This window comes from Polistes fuscatus, unplaced genomic scaffold, assembly GCF_010416935.1.
Source record: "Polistes fuscatus isolate 324 unplaced genomic scaffold, CU_Pfus_HIC Scaffold2, whole genome shotgun sequence".
Classification (NCBI taxonomy): domain Eukaryota; kingdom Metazoa; phylum Arthropoda; class Insecta; order Hymenoptera; family Vespidae; genus Polistes; species Polistes fuscatus.
The window spans coordinates 9,727,318-9,746,683 of record NW_025113096.1 but is presented as its reverse complement, the minus strand read 5'-3'; the positions used below and the strand labels follow the sequence as shown (position 1 = coordinate 9,746,683).

Sequence of the window (19,366 nt, the reverse complement as noted above, 5' to 3'; positions counted from 1 at the left end):
AGTCCAGATGAAGCTGAGAAGCGAGTGCCAGTGTTTACGACAGTACGCTAATTGGCTGCGAAAACGGTTTCCATCGTAGAATGCTAAATATTTCAATAAAATAGATAATAACAACATAATAATAATTATAGGCTATGAGATTAACCTTCATGTGTTTCATATAAAATATAAATTACAACACATTTGTTTATATAAAGAGAAAGAAAATAAGTTTCATAATTTGTAATTCTGAAAAAAAAATTTATCGATCTTTACCAATTATTTGTATAAATCGATCTAAGCAATAAATTTATTAAACTAACTTCAATCTCAATTTTATGAATATTTAAATATTTACAATTATTTTCCGAAAAATCTAATGAATCTTAATATTCATCGATATATAAAAACGGTAACAAACAAGTACCTACATCGTCTTTACATTTTTAAAAATTTGTATTATTATATATATGTATATTATAGGCATTCGATTATGCTGACAGGAATAATGAAGGATCTTTAACGAAACATCAATATAAAATAGCAATGACGGCATTGTTTGGTTACTGCCCTAATAAAGTTCGATAAGTAAAATCATTATTTGTTTCTGTTAACAAATTTACGTTATTATTACAGCTGGAGATAAATTATGTTTTTCGCTCTTCTTCACACAAAAAGATCTCATTCAAAGAATTCGAATATTGGGCATTTAAAAAATATCCAATAAATCAATTGACGATTAGTTTAGAAACTATATTTGGCTTAATAGATAGTGATAGTAAGTATTACAAATGATATAAAAAACTTTAGATTGTTTTCTAATTTAAAAATAATATATTTATATGTCTATAGATAAAGGATATTTAACGATGATAGATTTATGGAAAACTAGTGAAATTATTGATATGAGAATATCACCATTAGTATGGTATAAGACATTTAAGGAATTAGATCAGTTCCAAAAGGGATATATTGATTTGGCTGATTTCACATTCAATTTTACTAATATCAAAAATAATATCAATCTTATAGTAACAAATAATAAATGATTTAAAATGCATTCAACAGCGTCACATGACGCTAATATCTGATCTAGCGTTTTATATAAATTATTTATACGCATTTGTATTCAATATTAAAACAACTGTCTTTTTTCGCTATATCATTCTTATCATCTCTTATTCAGACTTATATATAAAAATATAATTATCTTATATTAACAATAACATTATATCTTACGCATTATTTATCCACATGCGATCGTTATCTAATACTAGGAAAATAATCGTATATACAATTATGATTATATTCTATAATGTAAATTCTCTAAAAAAGTATTAATATTGAAAGACACTAAATCGCATTAAATTTATTCTTTATCTGAAAACTCTTGATTAGCTAAATTATAGAAATACGAATCTGAATTTTGTATTAGTATATTTGGTTCATCAAATTCTAGTACTTCTCCATCGCCCATCACTAATACCCTAGAAAATAGAAGAGTAATAATTAAATACAAATTTTGATATTCACACACTTACATATTAAATATTTAAATAGTTAAATTATTATACCTATCACAATGCATAATTGTTCTTATTCTATGAGCTATAGTAATAACAGTGGCACTTCGAAAAGAAGACTTTATTGTTGTTTGGATAAATTTATCCGTTTCTTGATCGACATTGGCAGTCGCTTCGTCTATACAAACTATCTATAAAAATATAAATTTGTTTATTTAAACATACGTGTCACTAGAAATAATCTCATATACTTTTTAAGATATTAATATTAACTTAAATATACCTTAGCATTATGTAGAATAGCTCTAACTAGACATAATAATTGTCTCTGGCCTGCACTCAAATTTCGACCACCTTCGTCTAATTGAGCGCCCAAACCTCCTAAACGATAAATTAATGAATGAACCTTACATTTCTCTAGAGCTTTATATATATGTAAATCTGGATATTGATTTAATGGATCAACATTTTCTCGAATAGTCCCTGAGAAAAGGAATGGATGCTGAGGTATTATAGCTAGTCGAGACCTAGAGAGAGAGAGAGAGAATTACATTTATAATTTTTTATAAATCTATTTGTATAAACAATTATTATATATAATGTGCTACATTTAAAAAAAAAACTTAATTTTACCTTAATGCATTCAATTGCAAAGTTCGAATATTAACGTTATCTATTAATATACTTCCTGAGCTTATTTCTACTAATCTAAATAAGGAGGTAAAAATAGAAGTTTTTCCGGCACCGGTACGTCCTACGATACCAATTTTCTCAGCTGGCCGAGTAATAAATGATACTTCTTTCAATGATGGTATTAAATGCTCTCTGCGAGAAAAACCTTCAGTTAGAATTATAATTAAATAATATATTATAGTAATTATATTTTAAATACTTACCTATATTTTAGAACAACATTACTGAACTCTACAACACCTTGACTTGGCCAAGCATATGGTGGACTATCTCCACCTATAGTCTCTATTGGAATATTATCCAAATACTGTTTTACTCGCTCGACCGCGATCAATTCTCTTTCTGTTTCAGTAAATGCATTTACTACACCAGATAATAAACTTGTTATGGATAAAGCATATGTAATAGCTAAACCTATTAAACCTGGATCTGCTATATCATACTGATGCTGTAAAACAGCTATAATGCTGACACCAGCTAAAAGTGCCACTCCTATAAATTGTAATCTAAGAGACAGCCATTGGCTCGCCGAAATTGATGCAAATTGTGTTTTTTGACTAGCTTCCAACAAAAGTTCATTTTCTTGTACAAAGCGAGATACAGCTCGAAAGGCCCTAATACTGCTAAGTCCACACAACGTTTCGTTGAAATGAGCATAAAGAGGTGAAAGAGTTGTACTAGATAGACGTTTTAACTCTCTGGACGTTAATCTAAATTTAAATTAAATTTATAATATAAATCAATCACATAATAACATTAAAAATAACTTTTCGTGGTGGCTAATAATAAAATTTTCAAGCATAATACCTGTAATGATTTTGTATCCAATGATAAACTGGGACAAGTGGAGCCAAGATTAAAAATATCCATGGTAACCCATAGGATGTTACAATGATTGTGGCAATTAAACCAAATAACTGTGCAAATAAAATATTTGTAATAAATGGTAAGGTATCATCAATTGTATATGTGTCCGATGAAAATCTGTTTATAATTCTTCCTAATGGTTGAACATCAAAAAACATACTTTTAGCCTAAAATTATATCATAAAAGTTATTTATATAATAATGTAATTATCACATTCACACAAATTTTAACTTTTCAATACCTTCATCACAGTTTTTAACAGTTGTTTATGAAGAAAAGTAGCTGCTTGAATTCCACCATATGCAAATATAAATGCTCTTATTAATGTAAAAACTGAATTAAATAAGGCTAAGAGACCATATACAGTTAAGTAATAGTTATTATTTTGTACAGTAGAATTGCTGAGGTAATATCTTAATTTTATTGATAATGGCTTAATGGTTGAATTGAACGACGAGATATTAGTATGTGTAACCCAATAAGATAACCATAAATCTGTCATATTTTTGGAACTTTGCATTAATATCATAGAAATCAATATAGATATTGCTAAATAACGTCCCACAGCTGTAACATATGATGTATATACTTGAAACTTTAAATTTCCTTTCTCTGTATATTCTTCATTATATGCAGCATCTTCTTCTAAGTTTACAAGTTGATTTAATTCATTTGATGACATTTTTTTAAATTTATGATTCAAACCAATTCCAAATGACTCAGAAGATAACAAATAATCTTCTACATCAGGTATAACATCACTCGGTTTACCCATCTTGATAATTTTTCCATTTAACATTTCTATAACTATATCTGCATGTATCAAGTATTGAGTTTGATGTGTGCATAATATTCTCGTTTTATTTTTTAATAAACCTAAAATAACATGCTGAAAAACATGAGCGGCTATATTTGTATCTAATGTTGCTAAAACGTCATCTAATAAATATATATCTTTATCTGCATATATAGCTCGAGCCAAAGAAATTCTAGTTTTCTGTCCACCGCTTAACGTGTTTCCTGCCTCACCTATGGCACTTAAATCTCTTTTTGGCAATGAATTGATATCATCAAGAAGAGCGCATGCTTCCAATATACTCCTACATAATATAAAAATATATTGTGAGATATAATAATTTATTACATATATATATAATAATATTCAAGCAGGATTATTTAAAAGAGTACTTACTTATATTTATTATAATCATAAGATTTTCCAAAAAGTATATTATCTCGAATAGTACCACGCTGTAACCAAGGATTTTGCTTCACATATCCAAAACCTTTGTTTATATCGCTTAATGCAATAGTACCATGAACTTTAGTTATTTCTGCTAAAATAGCATCAAGCAATAGTGATTTGCCACTTCCTACTTCACCCATAATTCCAATCAACTGTCCCTGCATAAATCGATCATGATTTGTTGAAAGAAAATCCATACATAAATATTAATTACCTTTTGTACTGTAATATTAATGTCCCGCAAATTGAAGATATTGTTATCTTCAAAAGTAACATTCTTTTTAGACTCTGTATTAGAACAAGAAGGTTTCGTTACATCTTTGACATTCGAAAGCTCGACGCTATCATTATTTTGACCAATCACAGTTGTCACATTTTTAAACATAATCTCAATTCCCGGTGGACTTTCCATGTAATATGAACATATATTCATATCTGGTAACTACTTAACATAAAATAGATTTCATTAATAATTTGATATATACAAGAGATATTTAAAATTTATTTGAAAAATATAGGCACATTTAGCATTCTTTGAACTCTCTTGACTGAAACCCATGCTTCTGTAAGACCATTCAATACCCACGGAAATGCGTTCAGTGGACCAATTAACATATTTAATAGTGCCATGCTAGTGAAGACTATTTTAGCATTAAGTTCATTTCCAAGTAGTACATATGTCGTAAAAGTTAAAATTGATATCAAAACAGGTGTTGTTGCCCAAAAGTATACACATAAAGCATCTAAATATTTCCTTCCGCTTAAATATTTTATTTCCTTCTCTCGTAATTCTAAAAACAAAATCCTAAATAAAAATTGTTCAATATTATTTTAGTATATAAATTGATACAGTATACTAACTAATAATGTTCCTTGAAAAATGTTCTTCCCATACATTCAATTTTATTGTAGTTATACCACGTAATGCTTCACCCATAATTCTAACTCTTTTATCTTTATATTCCATCAATTTTGTACTAAGTACACCAATTTTATTCGCTATTATTTTGTTTATTGGTATAAGTATAATTGCAAAAGTAACTCCAGCTAAGAATGAAATTCCTATTTGTTGGTAGAGTAGATATAATGTCACAATTAGCTAAAAATAAATTAAAAATTTAGTTTATATTGATATAATTTATGTATATGCATCAAAAAATTAAAAAATTTACCTCCAATGGTATACTCCAAAATGTATGAAAACTTGGACAACTATTAACAAGCCGATCATTATCTGTGGTCATAAAATTAACGATTTCACCAAAATTAAATTGCTGATGTAAATGAACATTAGAAGAGGATAATGTTTTTCTATAAATCAGCGTAACAATTGTTGATCGTATTTTCAAACCAACAAGGGACATCCAAAATGTAAAATGTGCATTGCAGAAAGCACCTGTAAAATAACATATCATGTATTAATTATCTATAAAAATGAAAATAAAAATAAAAACTCTTACCTACTAAAGCACTAACGATTATCAAAGATGCATATAAATATCCATATGAAATAGGTTCATTTTTGTCTTCAATGAAACTTATTAATCTACTCAGTAATATAGGTCCCATAAATGAAGAGCAATCTGCAATGAACTTTAATATTCCAACTGCATAAAATTGCCATCCAAAACATTTATGTAACAGACTTAGTAATGTTAATTTATTTTGGATAACATTCGTATCCTGTTGCAATATTCTTTCATTAGCAATTATATCCTCTGTACCATTAGTCAAAGTTTGAATCTGAAGCATATTTTAATTTCATAAAATATAACATAAAAAATAACGAATACTCTAAAAATAAATATTTTGCTACTTATAAGAACCTTCGAATGTTTATCTATTTTTTGAGAAATGGTGTTTGTGGTAATATTTTCTGGTAAATCGAATAAATCATCAGTATGATTTAATAATCCTTGAACACCTTTCTCCATCAGTGGTGTCACCCAATGGAATAGCAATTTAGAACCCAAAGTAGCATCCTCCATTGCAGTCCCGAGATAACTTGGGTCTTGGTCTCCAGGAAAATGTATGTAAGAAGAAGTTGGTGTATTCAATAATGCAGTGTGTTCCCCTACCTATAAAAATATAAAAATAATATAAATAATAAATGCATGGGGGGAGGGGATAAATTTTGATTAAAAAGAGCAGCAATTTTTTATAACTTACTTCATAAGGAGATCTTGTAGATTGAGATCTAATATTGACAGGTACTAATGTTAATATATAAAGTATCAAAAGCGTTACTGTACTGATACTGAATCCCAATGATAAGTTAGGTAGAACATCATCCATAGATGTGTTATTATAATGACTTCGCAGTAATAATATAGAAATGACAGTTAATAAAATTATCAATGCTCGAATCAATAATGGGCCACGCACATTGCAATTATTTCTTCTCCTCAAGCTTATAATAAAGCAAAGATGAACAACCCATGCTAACCCTTCAGTTCCTGCTACAAGATAATCAATTGGTTTAGCAGCAGTTGCTTTATTTCCCAATGCAGTAAGTTCTGGTATATGCTCTTGTGAATATGATAACAGTATTGGAGAATGTGTGGTTTTTATACTATTAGGTGAAAAAACTAATTTGGCAAAATTTGCTGTGTAATTAATTCCATTACGGACTGTATTTAATATATCGGTAGACTCAAAATTGAAATCTTTGTTGTTTGGCGGTAATGTATCTGACGTATTAGTTATAGACGTATTACTCTTGAATTCTTCATTCATTGGAGAAATAGTAGTATTAGTTAAAATAATATAAGCCCTTATTATAGGAAGCACTATGAGACACAGAGTAATTAAAATCCTAAGAGTTATTGCATAGTGATAGTGACTTCCACGAAGTAGAGAGGCATTTTGTTTTCCGCAATGATATGCAGAAATAATGGCTATTAAAGTTAAAACCGGTATCTGTAAATAATCAAATACATTTAAATCAAATAACTAGATATATATATAAAGGTATTCTAATTATTTATATGAGTTCTATTATAATACTTGAAGGCAAAGTTGTTGAAAACAAATTCCAAGATCATGTGTTTCAGGATTTAATGGTTTAATGCCACCAGAGTGTCCGCACAATTCCGTCCAATTCCAATCCCATGTCCCTCCACCTGTATCTCTTAGCCAAGCATTCTCCATACTTTTACGTTATCAATTTACCTTGGAGATAAAACAAATTTTGTTATATAAAACATTATATAATTTTATTATAAATAAGAAATAAATGCATAAACTAAGAAATATATTTCAACATATACTAAAAAAGAGTACTTAATACACACAAAAATAATTGAAATCATTTAAAACATCATCAATAACATTATCAATTTTTTGTTTGATTACACATTTGTCATAGAAAGAGATTTCAATTATATTTAAATATTAAAAAAAAGAAAAAAAAACAGTTCAAAAAAATAACCATTCTCTCTCTCTATTAAATTTATTCGAACAAAGATAATATCAGTCACTTGGAAAATATGATAAAACACAATATAACAGTTATGGAAAAAATCGTAATATATTATTTATATATATGCACAATTAAAAAAATATCTATTACTTTTATATATTTCACACTTTTTTATGATTTTTATTTTCCATTATATATGCAATTACACTACTTTGACAACGCTTTTAGTATATGCGAAGTTGTGCGGTTAACCCAAAATTAAACTATGATTAATGCGAGGGTTCCCAACTACTACTCACGTTTCGGATCTGATCCGGTAGATAATAGTGACGTTAAATTAATTTATATTGTCGATTTTAAATAATCTTTACACATAACTATATATTTTTAGATAATAAATGAAAAATTAAATAAATAATATGCTAAGGAGAATGAATTTGAGTACATGTTTGTGATTACATCGTTTATATAACTAGAAAAAGAAAACTATATCTTTTTCTACTTTTTGTTAATCTACATTCAACCATAATACTTTGTAATATTTATAGAATAAATTATACATATATGATTATGTATAAAAATAAATAAAAGTATCAATTATATATCAAGAAAGTAAAATTATGCTTATGGAAAAACAGGTTTCAAGTATCGAACAGAATCTTATGAAAACAATGACAGAGGTTAAAAACAATTTGGAAAATGAGTTGTTAAATTATTTGGCTGGGAGTGATGCAAATTTCAAAAGTCAACAAAAAGATGATCCGGAGTTGACGTTTGAAGAGAAACGAACGATTGCTAGTGATTTACTTAAAAAAAGCTATTGTTTATTTCTTGCTAAATTTGGACATTATTTAAATGAAGAATATTTAAAATATTTTGATAGCGTAAAGGATGAAAATTATGAAATATCTTATCATATAAATAGATTACGCAGACATTTTAATAATTCCATTCGACAGAGAGATATAAAAAATAGACGATATGAAGCACTTAAAAAATTGATTGAGGAAGGAGAATATTTCAGTGAATCTGAAATGATGAAGCGTAACCCATTATTGTATGAACATCTTGTCGGGCAATATTTAACACAAAAGCAAAAAGAAACTCGTGATAACATAGATATGAAAAATATTACTTTTGTTCATCTTCTCATGGAAAGTATTGAAAGAAATTGGGTTAAAGAGCGTGAAAAATTACAAAAAGAAGAAGAAGAAGAAGATAATGTTATAGAGGAGAATGATTCTGACGATACAAATGAAAGTTCTTTACCGAAACAATCTAATTTGGAAACAGAACCAATTAAATCTTGGGGTGAATTTACTGATGTTCCAGTTAAACAAGAACAAAAAACCAAAACAAAACAGACAGATAAATCTGTACAACAAATTTCAAATAAAGAAAAACAAATACTTAAAGAAGAATTTGTAACACATATGTATCAAAGCTTTCTAGAAGGAAAAGATCCTGATTTTGATTATAGGTATTATTAAAAAAAAAATATTATTTAAGATTAATTTGAACTTTATATTTATTTAATATTTTGTTCTAGTGTGGTCGATAATAATGAAGCATATGATAATGTAGATTTGCGAACTCAAGATGAAGAAGAAAAATATTTCGATTCTGAATCACCTGAAACTATTATTCCAGAAAATAGCATAGCTCAGAATGAATCTGAAGATGAATTGGATGCTTACATGCGATCGTTAAAGGTTAATTAATATTTCTTTACAATTAGTTCATTCCAAAAGTTCTGACTTACAGAAGAGTTATTTATTCAATAGGAACAGACTTCTTCAAACACGCATAGTGTCGACAATGAGACATAAATTTATAAATGTAGTATTTCAACATAAATATTGTAAATATTAAAACAAAGACTTTTAAACTCTCTTACCAATATTTTTTTATTATTTCTTAGTACTACTCTTATATACACAAACAAAAGTATATTAACATTTTATCATGTAAATCAAATAAACATATGTTTAATATATGATAAATTTATCTTTAATTAATTTAAGATATTCATTCATATATTTTACAGTAAAAATAAATTTATAAATAATGTGTATTTATCTCAGCGATCCTGCAAATATTTCAGCTCCATATAGGGAATGGAGTGCATCGTTATTATGAGCAAACATCACTTGCTCGATATGGATTCTCAAACATTGGCCATAATTCTAGCCACTCCAGTGCCTTAATGATAAAGTCACTGGTGCAACAACGGTGCAGTAAGATTATGGTTGCCGTGTGTGACGCTAGAGTCCAGATTTTAAAACAGACACGTTACTAGAATAGAGGACGCGACTGCAGTAGCTACTCCGTTTGTTTCCATTGATCAGCCGTGCAGTGGTGCTAGATTAATCCTGAGGCGCCACATATCTTCATTATTTATCAATTTTGTACTTTTGTTCAACTTGTAAATATCCCCCCAATATCTTTCCTATTGGTTTTCATGTAAAGTCGCCATTGAATGCATATTTGATAGATATCATATGTGTAAATGCAATTGACATTTCTTGTTCGAGTCACGATTTCTCACATTGGATATTAGTAAACTTTTCATAATAATAAAGAATTCTCAAGCATTCAAGGCTAAATATTACTGATGGAAAGAAAAACTCAGTTGCTTATGTTAGAAAGGAAACTCCCCACCATGAAGAATTAATGTCCATATATATATTTATTCAAGTATATACATAATCAGTTGTACAATGTACCTACCGGCTTGACGACGCTCTGTTTAAAGAACTATAGTGAAATCAAATATATCTTCCTTATCGAGAGGGTGTTTTCAAAGTGTAGTAGTTATTTATTTTTTCGTAAAAAATGGTAAATACTTCATCATTTTAAACAGTGTATTATATATTTTGCTTGAAAGCTTTATTAACCCTATGATCTAATTGTAAGTAAAGATACATATGACTATCTTTAAACAACAAATTTACTGCATGACAAGGTTAATCTATGTAAAAATGTTTAATTATATACCTTGAAATATATCTTCATATAAAGTAATAAAAACTATTTCTTTTAGAAATTTAATTTATTATACAGTTAATATTTTCAAAATTAAATATTATTTCTATTGTAGTATAGTAAATTTTTCAAAAAATAATAATATTAATCTAAATGTATTTTATATATTGTTTGAGTTACTTTATTTATTCGTCTCATCTTTGCTATTTAGTATTTGTTCATATTTTAAAGAAATAATAAATTGTTGATTAATCAACAAAATTTGTTAGGTTAAATATCTTTTATTTAATAAATTCAATTATCTTAATGACTTCCCAGATGCTTAAGCATATTAAATGGTGCATGCTCGATTTGAATGGCTTACCTGGTATGGTACTACCTGGTGTTCCTGGTAGGTATCTTTATTTTTTTCACAGCCTATGACATCTACTATGACCGGAGTGGAAGAACAAGAAAAACTCCTTGAAGATGCAATAGGCGTGGTCAAAGTACAAGCTTTCCAAATGAAACACTGTTTGGATAAAATGAAGCTCATGGATGCATTAAAACACGCTTCCACAATGTTAGGAGAACTTAGGACTTCCCTTTTAAGTCCAAAAAGCTACTATGAACTTTGTATCCTTTTCTTAGCAAAAATTATTTATTCTTATTCTAACGCATAATTTCTTTATAAAATATTATTTTTAAATATTGCTATAGAAAAAAATTAGTATAATAATATAGAAATAATTGCTTATGAATTTAAAAGTTAAGTATTTTTAATATGTGAAGATGAAATTAATGTCTTAAAATATAAAACATAGCTTTAACAAAGTTTTCCTATAATATGACAATCAGATATGGCAATTACAGATGAGCTGAGACAATTAGAATTATATTTATTAGACGAATTTCAGAAAGGAAGGAAAGTTACAGATTTATATGAGTTAGTGCAATATGTGGGTAATATAGTACCAAGATTGTACGTTGATATTTTTCATTACACTATATTCTACTTAGATTAGATTATTAAATTAATAAAAATTCTATTAATATTATAGATATTTGCTTATCACAGTTGGATTGGTGTATATTAAAACAACTCCAGGCCTAAAAAGAAATCTCCTTCGAGACTTGGTAGAAATGTGTAGAGGTGTACAACATCCTTTAAGAGGTCTTTTTTTGAGAAATTATTTATTGCAATGTATACGTAATATATTGCCGGATGTTGCAGAAAGCGATGATGAAGATGGAACTGTAAGTAAACAAATTAAAAGAAACGATTTCAATTGAAAAATTTATACTAAGAGTTGTTTATTTACAGGTTCGTGACAGCATAGATTTTGTTCTTATGAATTTTGCAGAAATGAATAAATTGTGGGTACGTATGCAACATCAAGGTCACAGTAGAGATAGAGAGAGACGAGAAAGAGAAAGAGAAGAATTACGAATATTAGTTGGAACAAATCTTGTACGATTAAGTCAATTAGAATCTGTTACATTAGATAAATATAAAAAGGTAAGTTGTTTTAAATTTAAATTATAGTAAATATATTTGATAAATACTATCTCTATTAAATATTTTTTTTTAGTTAGTATTACCAGGTATTTTAGAACAAGTAGTCAGTTGTAGGGATGCAATTGCTCAAGAATATCTCATGGAATGTATTATACAAGTATGATATTATAAGTAAAATGTGATTAAGTATTTCCTTAATATATAAATAATAAAATTGCTTATTATAAATTATGCATAGGTTTTTCCTGAAGAATTCCATCTACAAACACTAAACGCATTTCTAAAATCTTGTGCAGAGCTGCAAAATGGAGTAAATGTGAAAAATATAATTATTTCTTTAATAGATAGACTTGCAGCATATAGTCAGAGATCGGATGGTGTGGGAGGACCAGGAAGTCCTAATCAAGTTCCAGGCATCCCACAAGATGTTAAACTTTTTGATGTATTTAGTGATCAAATAGCAACTATCATTCAGGTACAAATAATTAACAAATAGAAATTGATTTTGTCATTTTTATACTTCACAATTATTCAATGATGATCGATCTTATGTAACTATTGATATTTACATGATTATATATGTACATGTATACTACACATCTTCCTTACTCATTTAGTTTAAGTCTGAGAATAATTGAAAGGACATATTATTAAAAAATACTTATTAACATATTTGTGTTAATTTAAATAATATTTTATTATTTTAGACGAGACAAGATATGCCAGCTGAAGATATAGTTTCCCTTCAAGTAGCTCTCATTAATTTAGCTCATAAGTGCTATCCAGATAGGGTAGATTATGTTGACAAAGTTTTGTTGACTACTGTACAAATATTCCAAAAACAAAATGTAGATAAGTACGTATGATTATAACATAAGCAAATATAATTAATTTTTTTCGTTAATTACAGGAAAGATAGATACACTAAAACTTCATTTTTATTTAGGTTGGAGTACAATAGTGCTGTGTCAAGAGAATTAGTTAGATTAATGAAAATTCCTGTAGATAATTACAAGAATATTTTAACCGTCCTGAAATTGGAACATTATGCACCATTATTAGAATATTTTGATTACGAGGGTAGAAAATTATTAGCTATTTATATAATAACCAATATATTAGAAAATGAAACATTGATACCAACTCAAGAACAAGTGGATGCTGTTTTGTCAATGGTCGCACCATTGGTTCAAGATCAATCTGATCAGCCTAGCATAGAAGAAGATCCTGAAGATTTTGCAGAAGAACAAGGACTTCTTGGTCGATTAATTCATCATTTTAAATCTGATACTGCTGATCAACAATATATGATATTGAGTGCTGCAAGGAAACACTTTAGTGCTGGTGGCAATCGAAGGATAAAATACACACTTCCACCTATTATCTTTCAAGCGTATCAGTTAGCTTTTACATATAAAGCATTAAAAGATCAGGTGCGTAGATCTTTTTGAAATAAAAAGAAGATATGTATAATTAAATTAAATTTATAACTTTTAGGATGATATGTGGCAGAAAAAATGTCAAAAAATTTTTCAATTTTGTCATACAACTATAACTGCATTATTGAAAGCTGAATTGGCAGAATTACCACTAAGGTTATTCCTGCAGGGCGCTATTGCTATAGGAGAAATTCGTTATAATAATTTTGAAATAGTTGCTTATGAGTTTATAAGTCAAGCATTTTTAATATACGAAGATGAAATTAGTGACTCAAAAGCTCAACTTGCAGCAATCACATTGATTATTGCTACGTTTGAACAGATGAGTTGCTTTAGTGAAGAAAATGCAGAACCAGTGAGAAACCAATGCGCTTTATATGCTAGTAAATTATTACGAAAACCAGATCAATGTAGAGGTGTTGCAACATGTTCACACATATTTTGGTCTGGAAAATCTTTAGCTACAGATGGAAAGGAAGTAAATATCTACATTTAAACATGTATTATAATAGCAATTTTATGTTTCATGTCACTAAAATCGTTATAATTTTAGATGCACGACTCGAATAAAGTGTTGGATTGCTTAAAAAAAGGAATAAGGATAGCAAGTCAATGTATGGATACGTCTGTACAAGTACAGTTATATGTAGAATTGTTGAATCACTATATTTATTTTTATGAAAAAGGAAATACTGCGGTAAGATAGTTATTAATCATGAAAATTGTTATAGAATAATATATAAAATATAATTATTTGCTACAGGTTACGGTACAAATCTTAAATCAAGTTATTGCAAAAATTAGGGAAGAACTTCCCAATTTGGAAGTTAGTGAAGAAACGGAACAAATTCAAAAACATTTGGCAAACACATTGGAACATTTAAGAGATAGAATGGAATCACCAGAATCTGAGGGTTTATCTTATCAACGCCTTGTTTTGTAATAATATAAGAGTTTTATTAAAATTTTGTAAATATAATTCTAGAACAAAATGATCTAGAATACGATAATACGAAATTTTAAAAGCATATGTTTATTAAACGTACCCCTGTGAAAAATGAATTGAATATATTTATCTGAATAAAATAAGCTGTTAATAATACGTAGTAAGATATTATTAAATTAAAATTGTGTACATTGTTTTAATAAAAATTTACTATATGTCATAAGAAATATATCTAATTTAGATATACACTTGACTAAATAATTAATTTTAAAATTATAAACAATTTATAAAAAATATTATTTTTCTTTTCTATTAGCTAAAAATGTAATAATAAGGCGTACAAACAGTATAATCCATGATTCGTTGTTTTCACTGAAAAAGATTTACGAAAATACTGTTATTTCTGCGTCGCTTATTAAAATGATCCCATAAATGACTCGAGTAATATTTTTATGTTTTATGTGATATTAAAATCAATATATTTACAAATAAACATTCATTCCATTCTTTCTATTACAAATCTTTTTGTTTTAAAATATTTTTAATTTCGCGGATTTTTTTTTAATGTATATAATGGCGCCATCTATTGTTGTTAATTTGAAGAAAAAAGTGGTTTGTTGGTGATACAGTGTGTGGCACGTGTTTATTTTAAAAAGAGTTCTTAAATACATTTGCTGTTTAATAATAATGGGTAAAGGACGAAAACATAAACCAAAAAAAAATTTTGCTGAAAAGCGCCGTGAAAAACAACAAGTAAGAATTTATTATGTTATTATATATACCGGCAACGATTAAGGGTTATCTTTTCTAATTCAATGACATGTTATTTCTTTATGTTGTATTATTTCTTAATACATATGTTTTCCTAATTTATATTTAAAATTTATCTAGAAGAAAAATGAATGGGATAATATACCACACAGAACTTATGCTGATATAGTAAGAGAGAATAAGGATTTTGAAAATTATTATAAAACACAAAATATTGTTCCTGAAGAGAAATGGGATGAATTTCTTTCCACAATGAGGACGACTCTACCAGTAGCATTTCGTATTACTGGTTCTAAATCCGAAGCAAAAGTTTTACTAGATATTATAAAGAGTGACTTTTTTAAAGAAATTTTAAATACTAATTTAGAAGATGATCAAGAAGATACTGATAAGAAAAAACCAATATTACATTGCTTACCATTTTATCCAGAAGAATTAGCATGGCAATTACAACTAACAAGAAAAATTATACGTAGATCTGAAGCATACTTTAGATTACATAATTTTTTAATTGCAGAAACAAATAGTGGTAGTATTAGTAGACAAGAAGTAGTTAGTATGGTACCACCCTTAGTCTTGGATGTAAAACCTTGGCACAAGGTAAATACATATGTTATGGATTATTTCCTTAATCATTATGTTCGTTAAATATATTATTTTTTGGTAGGTACTAGACATGTGTGCTGCACCAGGATCAAAAACAGCACAGTTGATAGAAATGATACATGCAGATGAGGGTAATATACCTCCAGGTATAAATTTTTTATATTTAATATATTTATATTTATGTGAAAAAAAAATACAATTTGCATACTAATTAATTTATTTATCCACAGAAGGTTTTGTAATAGCAAATGATCTTGATAATAATCGTTGTTATATGCTTGTACATCAAGCTAAAAGGTTAAATAGCCCTAATATTCTTATCACCAATCATGATTCATCAATCATGCCAAATTTTAATGTAACTCGAACGGATGGTACAAAAGACATTTTAAAGTTAGTATAAATTTTGTATTAATATATTTTTATATTATTCATATATTAATACAAACATTATTTTATAAATAGATTTGACAGAATACTTGCCGATGTACCATGTAGCGGTGATGGTACAATGAGAAAGAATCCAGATATTTGGTGTAAGTGGAATGCTGCAAATGGTGATAATCTCCATGGGTAAATATCATATATATATATAATTATGTTAATATAGTTATCAAATTTATCATTATTAATTCATATCGGCTGTTTTATAGTATTCAATACAGAATAGCAAGGAGAGGATTAGAATTATTAGCAGTTGGAGGTAGAATGGTGTATTCTACATGTTCATTAAATCCTGTTGAGAATGAAGCAGTTCTTCACAGAGTTCTTGCTGAAACACAGGACTCTGTTCAAATAGTGGATTGTAGAGATTTAGTACCAGGATTAATATGTGATCCTGGTAAGTATTTTGAATTTTCAAAATCGTATACATATTTATGTATAATCTGAAAAAAGTTGTAATAATAAAATATTTTAGGTGTAACACATTGGTTGCCAGCTTCTAAAAATTTACAATATTATAATTCATGGGAGGATGTACCTCAGCAGTGGCAAACGCAAATTCGACCAAAAATGTTTCCACCAAATAAAGAAGATTGCTCGAAGTTTCATCTAGAACGTTGGTAAATTAAAATTATAGGATTTGTTTATTTTCTTTAAGCTATTTATAGTTCAAGTAATATAATTTACATTTTTCGGAATGACATAGCATGAGAATATTACCACATCATCAAGATACAGGAGGATTTTTTGTTGCTGTACTTGAAAAAATTAAACCTTTACCATGGGAAAATGAATCAAGCGTATCTAATCAAAATCTAGAAAATACAAACACCGATAATAAAAAAGGTGAACTGAGTCTTGAAGAAGAGGCAGAACACGAGGAAAGAGAAAATAATTCAAATGACAAAAAAAGAGCATTGGAAGATGAAAAGAAATTGCAAGAACCACAAAGGAAGCGCAAAAGATTTATTGGATATAGAGAAGATCCATTTGTTTTCTTTAAAGATGATAAAGAAGACGTTTGGTTATCCATTAAGTAAGATTTCATATATTTAATTATAAAATAATGTTCAGTATACAAAATGTTGATCTTTTCCCTAAATTCATTAGAGAATTTTATGACATATCTGATGATTTGGATCCACGATGTTTATTAGTCAGATGCAATGAAGGGAAAAAAAAAAACATCTACTTCACATCACCAGCAATCCGTGACATTGTCATATCGAACGAAAATAAAGTCAAAATGATTAATACAGGTGTTAAAACATTTGTACGCTGTGACAACAAAAACATGAAATGTGCCTTCAGACTTGCACAGGAAGGAATGCAAAGCGTTTTTCACTATATTGGCAAAAGCAGAAAACTTAAAATAATGAAAGAAGACCTAATTATGCTCCTGCAAAATAATGAACCCCGTACGCCACCTGAAATTATCAAATTGACCTCAGAGACTCAAGAACTTCTTAAAGATTTTGGTATGCTTTATTTAATATTATGTATTATTATAAAACTTAAATAATAAAATTAATAAATTGAATCTTATATACTGATTTTTTGTTTAAATAATCTGCATTTTTAGCAATTGGCAGCTGTATACTTATATACGAAGAAGAAAAGGCTAATACTCTTTATCCATTAAAATTACAATTGGTAGGTTGGAGGGGTACTATGTCTCTTAGAGCTTATGTGCCTATTCATGATGCGATTCATAACTTACGTTTACTAGGAGCTGACTGTTCAATGTTTGGTATGTAATCTGAATTTTTTAATGATATATACAAGATATATGAATTTAATTGTATAAGTAACTATGGTTTGATATATATTTTTCAGAAAAAAATAAATTCAAAGAGAACCGCAATTTGTTAACAGATGAAATTAATAATGAAGAACTGCCAAATGAAGAGACTATTATTGAAGAAAAAATTGACGAAAATGGTGATTCTTTATAAATGATTGAAATAATTATTATTATTGGTGTCAATGCTAGTAATAATCTGATACCAATTTAACACTATTTCTACCATGATTTTTATATACCTATTTCGGCCAAAAGGTGTCTTTTGACACCTTTGCGGTTGACTGCAAGTAATTGCGAAAACTGTCTGGATTTCAAATTACCAGTTAAATATAAATAATTTGAGCAATATAACGGAAACAATAATTAAAAAATATTACCTTCTTCATTTTTTTATTTGTTTAGAAAGATAATCAAACATTGTAATATCATTAACTTTAACTTAACGAACTTTCAGTCTCATATATAAAAATTCAATCTTTTTAACAGAAAAAACAGTAACCATAAAAATAACATTATAATCAAATTTGTTCCTTATGCAATACCACAGTTTTTACAAACCAATGGTTGCTCTACCAAGCACTTTCCACACGCATACTTTTCGCACTGCAAACACGTTCCCGTTGCTCTATTACTTGAGCAATACTTGATTCGGCACTTTTTTGTCTACTTGGAAAGGATGTGGTTTTACAAGAGACTGATGGGCGTTTTGGACTTTTTTTATGTTCCGCTGCAAGTTCTTCTCCTAACTGGAATAAAAAATCTTCAAAATCGCTATCGAATTCGTCACTTCCGAAAGAATCATTCAATTGATCTTCATTTTCAGATTGCGAGCTATCAGTTTCAGAGCGTTCTTCGCTTATGTTATTTATTTTTTGTAATAACTCCTTCTTTCTTGAAATTTGGAACATCCTTAGAATAATTTGAGAAATAAAAAAAATAAATTAGGTTATAAAGTTATAATTAGAGTAGGTTATTTACGTTCTTCGTAAAAAAAAAGGATAAAACATAGTTTTACTGTGTGATATGTATGTATGATTACCAGTATTACAAACATTTTTACTGCTTACTTACCTATAATGCTAATTTCAACAATGTATTTTTCAAATTTTTTACGAATGCAAACAAAATGCAAGAGTACTGAAT

General features: G+C 27.9%; 5 protein-coding genes across 10 annotated transcripts; 4 read left to right on the top strand and 1 right to left on the bottom strand.

Moving 5' to 3' along the window:
- The first annotated feature begins 358 nt into the window (after positions 1–358).
- Positions 359–1,320, top strand: LOC122517223 (EF-hand calcium-binding domain-containing protein 11-like). The gene is made up of 5 exons (XM_043635660.1): positions 359–391; positions 463–558; positions 616–757; positions 832–959; positions 1,315–1,320. Exons 1-5 carry the CDS (start codon positions 359–361, stop codon positions 1,318–1,320), a joined length of 405 nt encoding a protein of 134 aa, XP_043491595.1.
- Positions 932–8,115, bottom strand: LOC122516250 (ATP-binding cassette sub-family C member 10). Of its 2 annotated transcripts, none has more exons than XM_043633926.1 (17): positions 8,030–8,115; positions 7,316–7,480; positions 6,479–7,228; positions 6,136–6,387; positions 5,770–6,052; positions 5,482–5,705; positions 5,171–5,408; positions 4,832–5,100; positions 4,524–4,751; positions 4,256–4,467; positions 3,305–4,163; positions 3,003–3,229; positions 2,399–2,905; positions 2,136–2,327; positions 1,786–2,029; positions 1,554–1,693; positions 932–1,466 (listed from the first exon to the last, which is right to left on the bottom strand). In XM_043633926.1, exons 2-17 carry the CDS (start codon positions 7,457–7,459, stop codon positions 1,349–1,351), a joined length of 4,887 nt encoding a protein of 1,628 aa, XP_043489861.1. In that variant the 5' UTR covers positions 7,460–7,480; positions 8,030–8,115; the 3' UTR covers positions 932–1,348. The 2 variants fall into 2 exon arrangements, with proteins under 2 accessions (XP_043489861.1, XP_043489860.1); XM_043633925.1 differs by lacking the exon at positions 8,030–8,115 and adding an exon at positions 7,881–7,958.
- LOC122516252 (coiled-coil domain-containing protein 97) lies at positions 7,960–9,733 on the top strand. The gene is made up of 4 exons (XM_043633931.1): positions 7,960–8,046; positions 8,122–9,210; positions 9,280–9,442; positions 9,515–9,733. Exons 2-4 carry the CDS (start codon positions 8,351–8,353, stop codon positions 9,557–9,559), a joined length of 1,068 nt encoding a protein of 355 aa, XP_043489866.1. The 5' UTR covers positions 7,960–8,046; positions 8,122–8,350; the 3' UTR covers positions 9,560–9,733.
- Positions 9,734–9,972: 239 nt separating this feature from the next.
- Positions 9,973–14,754, top strand: LOC122516251 (vacuolar protein sorting-associated protein 35). Of its 4 annotated transcripts, none has more exons than XM_043633928.1 (12): positions 9,974–10,568; positions 11,132–11,330; positions 11,553–11,676; positions 11,756–11,951; positions 12,019–12,213; positions 12,287–12,370; positions 12,452–12,688; positions 12,921–13,069; positions 13,160–13,646; positions 13,711–14,130; positions 14,206–14,349; positions 14,416–14,754. In XM_043633928.1, exons 1-12 carry the CDS (start codon positions 10,566–10,568, stop codon positions 14,593–14,595), a joined length of 2,418 nt encoding a protein of 805 aa, XP_043489863.1. In that variant the 5' UTR covers positions 9,974–10,565; the 3' UTR covers positions 14,596–14,754. The 4 variants fall into 4 exon arrangements, with proteins under 4 accessions (XP_043489865.1, XP_043489863.1, XP_043489862.1 ...); XM_043633927.1 differs by having other exon boundaries at positions 11,111–11,330; XM_043633929.1 differs by having other exon boundaries at positions 9,974–10,641.
- Positions 14,755–15,192: 438 nt separating this feature from the next.
- On the top strand, positions 15,193–18,571 carry LOC122516241 (tRNA (cytosine(34)-C(5))-methyltransferase). Of its 2 annotated transcripts, none has more exons than XM_043633907.1 (11): positions 15,193–15,351; positions 15,490–15,969; positions 16,037–16,121; positions 16,209–16,368; positions 16,441–16,548; positions 16,629–16,816; positions 16,895–17,039; positions 17,126–17,455; positions 17,530–17,897; positions 18,002–18,169; positions 18,256–18,571. In XM_043633907.1, exons 1-11 carry the CDS (start codon positions 15,286–15,288, stop codon positions 18,372–18,374), a joined length of 2,217 nt encoding a protein of 738 aa, XP_043489842.1. In that variant the 5' UTR covers positions 15,193–15,285; the 3' UTR covers positions 18,375–18,571. The 2 variants fall into 2 exon arrangements, with proteins under 2 accessions (XP_043489842.1, XP_043489840.1); XM_043633905.1 differs by having other exon boundaries at positions 16,206–16,368.
- The last annotated feature ends 795 nt before the right edge of the window (positions 18,572–19,366 follow it).

What these genes read in the sequence shown, in the direction of transcription:
- LOC122517223 (XM_043635660.1), top strand. Translation starts at nt 359, where the DNA reads ATGAATCTTAATATTCATCGATATATAAAAACG. An exon ending in TTCATCGATATATAAAAACG is followed by an intron (nt 392 to 462) that starts GTAACAAACAAG and finishes TGTATATTATAG; the next exon opens with GCATTCGATTATGCTGACAG. An exon ending in TTGGTTACTGCCCTAATAAA is followed by an intron (nt 559 to 615) that starts GTTCGATAAGTA and finishes TTATTATTACAG; the next exon opens with CTGGAGATAAATTATGTTTT.
- LOC122516252 (XM_043633931.1), top strand. Translation starts at nt 8,351, where the DNA reads ATGCTTATGGAAAAACAGGTTTCAAGTATCGAACAGAATCTTATGAAA. An exon ending in GATCCTGATTTTGATTATAG is followed by an intron (nt 9,211 to 9,279) that starts GTATTATTAAAA and finishes ATTTTGTTCTAG; the next exon opens with TGTGGTCGATAATAATGAAG. An exon ending in CTTACATGCGATCGTTAAAG is followed by an intron (nt 9,443 to 9,514) that starts GTTAATTAATAT and finishes TTTATTCAATAG; the next exon opens with GAACAGACTTCTTCAAACAC.
- LOC122516241 (XM_043633905.1), top strand. Translation starts at nt 15,286, where the DNA reads ATGGGTAAAGGACGAAAACATAAACCAAAAAAAAATTTTGCTGAAAAG. An exon ending in AGCGCCGTGAAAAACAACAA is followed by an intron (nt 15,352 to 15,489) that starts GTAAGAATTTAT and finishes AAATTTATCTAG; the next exon opens with AAGAAAAATGAATGGGATAA. An exon ending in AATGGTGATAATCTCCATGG is followed by an intron (nt 16,549 to 16,628) that starts GTAAATATCATA and finishes GCTGTTTTATAG; the next exon opens with TATTCAATACAGAATAGCAA.
- LOC122516251 (XM_043633927.1), top strand. An exon ending in TCATGGAATGTATTATACAA is followed by an intron (nt 12,371 to 12,451) that starts GTATGATATTAT and finishes AATTATGCATAG; the next exon opens with GTTTTTCCTGAAGAATTCCA. An exon ending in ATGAAAAAGGAAATACTGCG is followed by an intron (nt 14,350 to 14,415) that starts GTAAGATAGTTA and finishes TATTTGCTACAG; the next exon opens with GTTACGGTACAAATCTTAAA.
- LOC122516250 (XM_043633926.1), bottom strand. Translation starts at nt 7,459, where the DNA reads ATGGAGAATGCTTGGCTAAGAGATACAGGTGGAGGGACATGGGATTGG. An exon ending in TGTTAAAAACTGTGATGAAG is followed by an intron (nt 3,230 to 3,304) that starts GTATTGAAAAGT and finishes ATATAATTTTAG; the next exon opens with GCTAAAAGTATGTTTTTTGA. An exon ending in CTATTCTACATAATGCTAAG is followed by an intron (nt 1,694 to 1,785) that starts GTATATTTAAGT and finishes ATATTTTTATAG; the next exon opens with ATAGTTTGTATAGACGAAGC.